Source organism: Montipora foliosa, chromosome 8 (genome assembly GCF_036669935.1).
Source record: "Montipora foliosa isolate CH-2021 chromosome 8, ASM3666993v2, whole genome shotgun sequence".
NCBI classification, from domain to species: domain Eukaryota; kingdom Metazoa; phylum Cnidaria; class Anthozoa; order Scleractinia; family Acroporidae; genus Montipora; species Montipora foliosa.
The window spans coordinates 43,578,091-43,588,090 of NC_090876.1; the positions used below are offsets into that span (position 1 = coordinate 43,578,091).

Below are 10,000 nucleotides of genomic sequence, written 5' to 3' on the forward strand. Positions count from 1 at the left end.
TGTTGCGTTTCTTTCCTGTAGACGAACGGCTTCTAGTTAAAAAATATATATTTTGGACGTATTTGCATTTTTTCAAAGAGCATAATTTAAAAAAACGGTGGCATAATTTGGAAAAAAGAGCATAATGTTAGCATAATTTGGCCAAAAAAAAAGCAATGCTACTAGCATAATATGCCACTTTTACTAGCATAATCTATAAATGCCTAGCTGCGTAGCCACCAGTGTGGACCACAGATCAGTGACAGATATCATGATATGTCAAACTGGATTGAAATCAGTGAAAAATGTGGAAAGGAAACATCTTCCAAACCATTTTCCACCTGAACACGAAAGGTGTTGACTGTGTAAGAACTTTTGTTGATGTAGTATGGCTGTGTAGCCCCGTCGAGCCACAGAAAGCGCGCGAAAAATGAAGCCTCGCTTATGTTTAGGTGAGTTAACCTGTGTTAAGCCTGCAATGCAATCGAAAATCAGTACCTCGTCAGGGGTCAACTTCAGAAAAGCAGCTGACTTCGGTGAGCTCTAATCCTGAGCCCGCGATATGGTAACGTGATACTGGTCAGCAAATATCTTGTTTCGACAGGTGTCAATTCATCAAAATATGGATGTCCAATATCAAAACCGTATGCTGTAAACTAGCATGATACTAGTCACATTGGCATAGATGGAGGAGTGGACGTACGATGACGTCATGGCGATAAAACCAAGACTCCTCGCATCGATGGATTACCATGTTTTCTTAACAATGGTACTCCGCGCGTGCGCGGATTCGGAGTGCGCGGAGCTGCGCTAAAAATAGCACGCCTGTTGTATTTAGGTACCTGGGTTTGGTGGCTTAATTTAATGAGAATTCCATTGAAGTTTGCTTAACTTTAAGCGAGTTGGAAAAGCAACTGTTCATTTACGGGATTTCCGGTTGCCACTCGGTAAGCAGGACTGTAGGACTGACCCTCTTTTCTCGTTTGTCCCCTTTCTCTCTCTTTTCAGGTGATTTACCATTAAAGGATTTTCAGTATGACGTCTTTATCAGTTTTAGTTCCCTCGATCAACACTGGGTGTTAGACAACCTTGCTCCAGTGCTGGATAGGAAACGAATCAGCTACTGCATCCACAGTCGGGACTTTGTAGTGGGCAAAGCGATAATTGAAAATATTGCGGACAGCGTGTACAACAGCAGGAAAGTGTTGGCTGTTATTTCCAAGAATTATATGGACAGTAGGTTTTGCCGCGAGGAATTGGAAATGGCCTTGTATCGTTGTACGGAGATGGCGGACTCTTCGTTGATACTCATACGTGTGGATGGTGTCGACCACAAACGTCTTCCTAAAACTTTAAGGAGGCGAACGTTCTTGGATTATTCGTGTGCAACGGAGAGGATCATGTGGGAGGAAAGATTGTTGAAACAAATTGCAAACGGAAAGGAAGGGTCCAGAATCGAGATATGCGTGTCAAGTAATTCAACTGATGAACTTATCAACTGTTAAGTTGAAATACGTTTACTTTTTAGGCCTCCAGAATCGTTACTTGAACTTGTCTGTATTAAACTAAGGTTATCCAAAACAGAACAACGATACCGATGGTGGTGGTGATGAAAAGACGACGACGACGACGATGACGATGGTAATGATGCTAATAACGACAACGACCACGACGATGGTGATGATGATGACGATGATGCCGATAGTGATGAAAATGATGATGATGATGATAATGATGATGATGATGATGATGATGATAAAGATGGTTGTTGTGATAATTGTGATAATGACGGTGATAACAACCGCTACGAGGCTACGATAATGAGTAATAAAAGTTCCCTCTTATAAAACGGGGTTGTTTCGAGATCCTGATTTTCCAAGTGTTTTAAGTTTTATATGTTCAACATTTGCGCAGGAGGTAATTAGATAGGGAAGGGTGATAGGATGCTTTTGCGGCGATCTGACCAACAGATGATTTTTTATTGAACTGCAAAATGGGAATGTTAACTATCTTAATTATCATAGGAGAGCGAACTCGGAAGATAATGAACAAAGCACAAAAACCCCCTTCCCCTCCACCGCTAAGGCCCTGTCCACACGTATCCGGATAATTCTTAATCCGCAAAATTTTCCTTGCGGATGCACCTATTGTCCACACATATCCGGCGAATCCGGCAAGATTAGTGAGTCTGCAGCTTTTTAAAGCCGCTCTCCATGATGGAAATTCTTCAATACCCAAAGAATTTAGATTCGTGTGGACGGTCGAATCCGGATATTTCTTATTTCGTTGTTGTAACCAACTTAGATCCAGTCTTTACCGTGTGTATATTCAACATGGCCGCTGTGTGTGCAGTTAAACTTGACTATGTTCACTGCACACTGCAAATACTGATGTCGAACGGCGGATCGACATTTTGAGGCTTCTTTCGATGTCTGACGAACAATTCAAGAGAGCGGGAAGACAACTTCCCCGTAGTGCGATAAGTCCCTCGTCGATCTTGTGAGCGAGCGCGAAGCGCAAGCGAGTGGAAATTGGGGCGAGCGGAAGTCGCTCGCCCCAATTTTCGCAAGGATGAAGGGAAGAAAGAGGGAAACAAAGAGGGATTGCTCGCAGTCTAGCCTCCACATCCTCGAAGATTCTGTGTTCGACCAGCACGAACTAGTGCCAAAAGGTGATTGAAGAAGAATGGCTCGAAAATTCACACCGGAGCCCTGGATTGCGTGAATCCGGATATGTGTGAACGGACAAATTCGACAGGGCGACTTGAATACGTTACGTGTGGACGTGAAAATGTTTCCGCAGAGAAAAAGTTGTGGATTAAAATATATCCGGATACATGTGGACAGGGCCAAATTCCTCGTTTAAATCATTCACTTCCCTAAACCTGTCCACTGTTTTCATTTTTCAAGGGCGAAAAGAATAGGGGACTTCATTTGTATTCAAGGATTAAGACTACGCCACCATTTTAAAGACACCTAATATTCAGTCCATGAATTTTGCATAATCATATCATTCTTTTTACCTCTCTATTTATATCCATCCTATCGGGTAACAGTCTGCTGTTTCTGATCGCTAACCACGTTTATTAAAAAAGGTGCATTGCCAGAATTCAAAATTTTCTGTTTTCAAGTTTTTGGGCTCCGAGTGACAGATGATGCTATGCGATATCGTGTAAATTATGAGATGACAAGAAAATACTATTTATGTGCTGAACTAAAACAATAATTGAGGAGGATTCCAGGACACATTGGCGAAAAAACAGAAACAAAATGCGATTTCTTCCTCTACGGAAGATAATTAACTTGCGAGGAGAGTTGGAGCCTAATGATGATCTAGAGTCAATTGGTTGGAGTCATGGAAATCAAACCAACGGAGAGGTCTTGTACTGAAATATCTTTGATGTTGAAAAAGATGATTCCGAACAGTTCCGGTTAAGAACACAAACTTACTTTTGGCCGCTCTTCCTCTCTACCAAAAAAGGCGTGATGCAGTGGTTTATTCATAAGAAACCATCAGGCTTTGATTTAATGGGCTTTTAAAATGACAATGCAGCCAAGCAGGGCGTGAACCTTAATTCCAATTTTTATCATACCAATCAATCAAGCTATCTCGATTGAAAAAGACGTCTGCCCTTCCGTTTCTACTCAGACTTATTTTGACTAATCTTTTCCTTGACTTTATGTAACGCACGTGTCAATATTCAACAGGAATTAATCTCTACACTTTTCTGACTTGAGCTTCCGTTCTTTTCCTGAATACCCTTCCGTTATTGCACGTGTTCTGGTAGCAGCCGGATATCCTGAAGTTTACTTCGTTTTAATTGAAATCAATGAACTACCTTATTACTCAAGCGCGTGACGTCTTTTTTTCGTGTAACTTAAGAGTCAATGACATCGTTAACTTTGTTATCTTTTCTTCTTTCGGTCGCAAATCCTTTTTTGTTAGCTTTTGTTTAGTTAATTAATTAATTAGTTAATCAAAAAGTGAATACTTCCTCTCAAGCCAAAACGAGACGGCTCTCTTCACAGTCTTCAAGGCCAAAGTTCTCTCGTCCCTCGGAAAAAAGTCATCTGGTAGCTCAGTTGTCCAACCAGGGGAAAAATAGTCAGTATGAAGTGCCATTCCTTAGTGGAAAAGCCCAATAAGCCATATTACTCCTGCCGGACACTTAAATCCCCTAACGAAGAAAACTTTATCACAGCATTTATTTCACCACAAAGGTGAAAGTGTCAGGCGACGCCGGCCATATTTTTCCACTCGTTGACAGTGGACTGACAGATTTATGATGATACAACGACGGATTACCGAAGCTTGGGTGTAGTGTTTCCTCAGTCTCTGTTTGGGTACAGCATTCCGCGGAAGGCTCAGAAGGCATCTTTGTGTTAACCAGTCGAAAGTAGAAGCAAGAATTTGGCCAATTGAACAAAAGGGTTGTTGGCAAGATGCTCCTTAGATTCTTGCCTATCGGGCTCTGTATGATGTATTTACATGCAGTGGTAAGTACATCACTTCAATCGCATTTTATTTAATTTTATTTCTGTAAGGAATCAGAGGAATTACTTTTGACCGTAACAGTAAGTAGATTTTCACGTACGCGTCGCTGATAAACCAAAAGATAGAATAGCTGCGAGATGAGTACTCTCCGCCCGCATGCGAATCTGTAACAACTAATCAGTTTTTATTGGGTAAGTTGTCCTTCAATTTAAATTCTTGGACGAAAGCAATTGTCGAAAGAATAGTTAAATAGTTATTGATCCTTTGAACGGAGTGGAATAGTTTTACTATCTTATCTCTCGTATCGGGTTCACTGATTTAAAAGTACCGGTACGATACGCTGGTCTTTCGCGTTCTCGTGAGATCGAAAATTACGAGAGAGTCACACATTTCAAGAGATGAATGGAGGCATCTGTTCCACGGGGAAATCCGCACATATTTGTCTGCGTAGCAAGAGTGCTTCTGCAAAAACATGGAGGCGGATGCATGTACCAAATTTTAGGATGGTGCGAACAGTTTATCATAGTAGTCCCGTTTAATTAATTAAATGTATAGTTTTACTTTACCGATTGTGGAGTCGATAGCGGTCTCCCTTTTTTCAAATATAAAATTGCAAATCTGACTGGAGCGATGCCAGTGTATCTTATTTAAGGATGACTTGAAATATAGGTTGTCCAAAATTTCCGACTGGAATTTCCGGAAAGGAAAATGTCATTGCAAGTTTCTTTTCCAATACAGTGTTTAAGTAAATGGAACATGCCATTCTCGACAGAATCTTTTGATTCAGAGCAGCTGCTGAACGTTCAGGCAAGCCTGCGTAGCTGTTTTGAGGGAAATAACGAGCGGCTAAGCCGCGCGGAGAATGGGAAGGGACACTGTGGCATTTCACAGCGCCCCTCCCCACTCTCCGCTCGTTATTTGCCTCCTGCCAGCCACGCTGGCTACCCTTGTTGCTTTCAATCACTGTTTATTTTCTTTCTATGATCTCATAGGGCGCTGAAAGATCATTGGCAACCAAAAAAGGTAAGTCATCTATTGTACCGGCATAAACTTCCGCGTCATCTCGTGAATTTCTGTTCACGGTCTACTTGTTCCCCAACTTGAAGGGCTGTGAAATCTTAAGTTTACTACTTCATAATGACGAACGAAATCAATACAGCGAGACGATAAAGAGATGGACAAAGAGAACGGGAGCATGGTTCATGGAGTTAGGAAAATGCCAGTTAAAAGTCTTGAGAATTGTGCACATGAGTGATAAGATGAACGCAGTGACCCAATGACTGACGGTGAAATAATACTAAATCGAGAAATTATTTCGTCAAATCGTGCGTTCGCTCAAAGTGTAAAATAATGGGTGAGCTAAAACTAATACCAACCTCATTAGCTGGTAAACATTATCCTGCATGCTATTAATCAAAGACGACTGGTTTATTTTAAGCACTCTTTGACAAACTGGGGGAGAAGCCAAACTTCCCGTGATATAAGAAATTCGAGAATTCTATTTTTAACTGACATTTTCATCGATGTAGGGACGAAGACAGCGGGCATCCCCTCTTTCGATCGGGACCGTTTTATGTCGAATTATTATCAATAAACCTCTAATATAGGTATATTAGAGTTAAGTGTAGCGTAGAATACGTTGGACAGTACTGTAATAGAGTAAATGCAGTGTCTTGTTTGTCTGTTGTTGATGTCGTCGATGAGTCGTTTGTAGGGTGCGGGAAGTTGTAGGCGTCGGCTTATTGGTCTCTGTTCTAAGTTAGTAAGCCCGCTTTCCAGTATGATCCATTGGCAGTAGTTTGTGCTGTAGGTAACACATTCAGCAGCGTCTCAGTCGATTCTGTGGTTTGTCTGTAGATGATGTTCGGCAATGTTATTGTTGGTCACCTTTCCTCGTTGCTCGTCTGTGTTCAGTCAGTCTAGCGTTCTCAATTTCAGAAGTAGAATAGCTTTTACTATACAACCGGCTTCTCGTACAGACAACAACCTGGCTAAAGACGAACGACAAGCATTAAAACGACGACGAGGAACGACGACGACATTGTAATACGTTCCGCTGACAAAGGACGAGTGACTGTTATTATGGACAAGACAGACTATCATGAGAAGACGTTAACGACAAACAGACTTACGAAGTACTTAAACGAGACCCGACTCCAGCACTTCAACGAAAACTCAGCGGTAAACTACTTCACCTTAACAATGCTGACGCGATCGACATCCGACATTACAACAGGCTGAGATGCCCGGTACCTCAACTAACTTAACTCTACAGCTTGCCCAAACTACTCAGTTCTAACATACCTATGCGTCCCATAGTTTATTTTGTGGTTCGCCGACTTACGAACTGTCGAAATACCTCACTACGATACTGAAACCTCTGACTGACGAATCCCGACACAAACTACAATCCTCCGAAAACTTTATTGACGCCATCAAGACAGTAAAAGTACCTGGCGACCACAAACTGGTGTCTTTTGATGTGAAATCACTGTTCACCAGTATTCCACTTCAACTGGCTCTCGACTACACTGAAACCGCCGCCATCAGCAACTCTACTTTACAACTGCCACTACCTACCAACGACCTTATGGACTTGCTGAACCTCTGCCTAACATCTACTTACTTTACGTACAACGGTAAACACTACAAACAGTCATACGGAGCAGCTATGGGTTCACCGGTTTCCGTTGTTGTTGCCGAAATCGTTATGCAAACGAGGAAGAAGCCCTGGAAAGTTACAAACGAACAATACCACTCTGGTTACACTACGTCGACGATACTTTTACCACTCTATACAAAGACGAAATCGGCGATTTTCACGAACATCTCAACAGACAAAACGCCCACATTCAGTTTACCAAGGAAGATTAGTTTTCTTGACTGCTTGGTCACCCGTGACGACAACAGACTACAGACGACAGTTTTCAGGAAACCTACCCACACTGACAGATTCCTCGACGAATTATCTTACAACGGCCTATTTCGCAAAAGGCTACAATAATACGGACCTTAACGAGACGTACGCTACTTGTTGTGGCTCACATGACAGCAGACGAATATAAGTACTTAAACAACGTTTTCAGTAAGAATAACTACAACTGCGACTTCGTTGCAGGCAACAGTTACCGTACAGAACCAAACGCTGCAAACACTAACCTGACACCTACCACGACAGTGACTATACCCTACATTAAAGGAACCTCTGAGATCATCGCATGGATCCTACAGCCTTACAACATCCGTGTTGGTCACAGACACATCACTACCTTACGAAAACTATGTACTGACTAACATCAAAGACAAAGACCAACCTAAGGACAGACAAGGAGCAGTTTATAAGATTAAATGCTGCGACTGCCGGGCCACTTATATCGGTGAGACTGGCAGAAATTTGAACGCTAAACTGTAACAAACATTGCTGAACACCTTCTACATACAAACCACAGAATCGACTAAGACTCTGCTGAATGTGTTACCTACAGCACTAACTACTACCAACGGATCGTTCTGGAAAGTTGGTTTACTGACCTATAGAACAGAGACCAATAACACCGTCGACCCCTACAACTTGCCGCACCTTACAAACGACTCATCGACGACATCAACAACAGACACACAACACACTGCATTTACTCTATCACAGTATTGCCCGACGTATTCTACGATACCCGTACCGACCTTAGACCTGTAGAAGGATCGAAATGCACCTATCACTAGTACTGATTAGAGTGTAATGTGAAGTGCTAGATTTCTATCCCATATGAACCATGTGAGTGTTAGCCCTACTGATGGAAATGGGCCCACATAAGGACAGAGAAAAACTCTGACCAGGGTGGGATTTGAACCCACGACCTTCGGGTTAGATCTCCACCGCTCTACCAACTGAGCTACAAGGTCAGACGGGAGCAGGCCGTGGGAACTGCAGATGTTAAAGTCACGGCAATGAACATGTACAAGTACAAGGAAAGGTTACGTTTATACAAACGTTGGCCGTGTAGCACTTATATTTTAAACAGAGTTAACTGATTAGAGTATAATGTGAAGTGCTAGTACTGTTTAGTCTTCACAGCCAATCATTTCTAGGCTCTACTGACAGTCGACCAATAACATCAGGAATAAGTTGACCAATGACATCTACGACCGGAGTTTTTAATAAAAAGTATCTACGGACGTTACACAAATCACTTGACTCTGATACAAGACTACACTCACACGGACGTTCGTACTTTACTTAATTATGATATGACTCCTGGGTTCAAACCATCTACGAAGTTTATTTTCATTTCTCTTAACTTTTCAGATCCTTGTTATAATGTCTTTTGCACCAAAGGGCGCATGTGTAAAGTGAACTCGGATCTTTCCACTACTTGCGTATGTCCAGTGGTTTGTCCCGACGATTACAGTCCTGTATGTAGCGTTTACCTGAGGGAGTTCAACAACACGTGCAAACTTCACAAGTTTGCTTGCCGTGTCGGCATTTTGATGGGAATTGAACGGAAAGAACAGTGCGATTTCAAAGGTTGGTTTGTAACTCAATACGGGATTAAACTGAATTGTTGAGAGCCTAACTTAACGGTAAAATAATGGGGAGCTCAAACTCAATACGTTTTAGCGCTATGGACGGCTACCGGACGTGAGCAGTTTTACTCAGTTTAATTGCCTTGACACTACCACTTTTATATTGCTGAGTATCTTCAGTTTCATAATTACAGTCCATTAGTTTGAAAACCTAGGAGAGAGTCCTGGCGTCCGAAATCTTCTCTTCTGGTTTCTGTCCGTGGCTCAACTGAAGCCGTTCGTGGGTTGCTTTACACTTCCGGAGCAGCGGGTCACGAACTATTGGTTTGCTCAAGCGTTTGTTTGTTGTTTCTCCATCTATTATCCTCCGTGTTTCCTCATTCATTATTCCACCTCTCCATTAACAATTTTAGTCAGTCAGTCGATCATTCAGTCACTGCGTTCATCTTGTCTCTCGCGTTGACTTTTGTGGAGCATTTTTCTTAACTCTTTCCTGTGCTCTTCCTTCCTTTTTCCGTCTCGCCATCGTCTCGTCTCTTTATTCCTTACGTCATTTATCATTTGTACTTTACGCGCGCTTTTCCTCTCCGTAGACGGCTACCGGAAGTGTCAAAACGACAAGATGGCTACCGGAGGTGGACCTCTGGCATTTATTGGCAGTGACTTTTCTTATAGTTCCGAGCAAATCAGTCGTTCCATAAGAGTAGCTATATTTAGCAACACAATGTGGTTTTGTCAAGAGAGATTTTGATTGGCGTCGTCTGACTTTCGATTTGCCATGCGTTCGTCTAAGCGTCAATGCTAAAGCTCTGTCATAATACGGTGAATCTCTTATAATTAAATTCAAGTCAATGTTTTCCAAGAATATAAACGTTCTCTTGATCACTTTTTGTTTTGAAGATTATGAGCGGGAACCGTGTCCAGTGTCCAGTCTGTTACAATTCCATGATCGATACCTCGAATACCTGAGGGTGGCAAAGGATCAGTCGGATCCCTCTTATGACCC

At 42.1% G+C, this 10,000-nt stretch overlaps 2 protein-coding genes across 2 annotated transcripts in view; both read left to right on the forward strand.

Annotated features, from left to right (window-relative positions):
• LOC137968975 (uncharacterized) overlaps positions 1–1,811 on the forward strand; it is a 24,792-nt gene extending 22,981 nt beyond the window's left edge. The window contains exon 6 of the mRNA XM_068815480.1: positions 988–1,811. Coding sequence (XP_068671581.1) covers positions 988–1,484 — 497 coding nt within the window. The 3' untranslated portion in view covers positions 1,485–1,811. The remainder of the gene's footprint in view (positions 1–987) is intronic.
• Positions 1,812–4,309: 2,498 nt separating this feature from the next.
• LOC137968981 (testican-2-like) overlaps positions 4,310–10,000 on the forward strand; it is a 9,120-nt gene continuing 3,429 nt past the window's right edge. Inside the window, exons 1-4 of the mRNA XM_068815493.1 lie at positions 4,310–4,475; positions 5,466–5,496; positions 8,777–8,995; positions 9,895–10,000. The exon at positions 9,895–10,000 is cut by the window's right edge and continues 55 nt beyond it. Of these exons, the coding sequence (XP_068671594.1) occupies positions 4,422–4,475; positions 5,466–5,496; positions 8,777–8,995; positions 9,895–10,000 (410 nt within the window). The 5' untranslated portion in view covers positions 4,310–4,421. The remainder of the gene's footprint in view (positions 4,476–5,465; positions 5,497–8,776; positions 8,996–9,894) is intronic.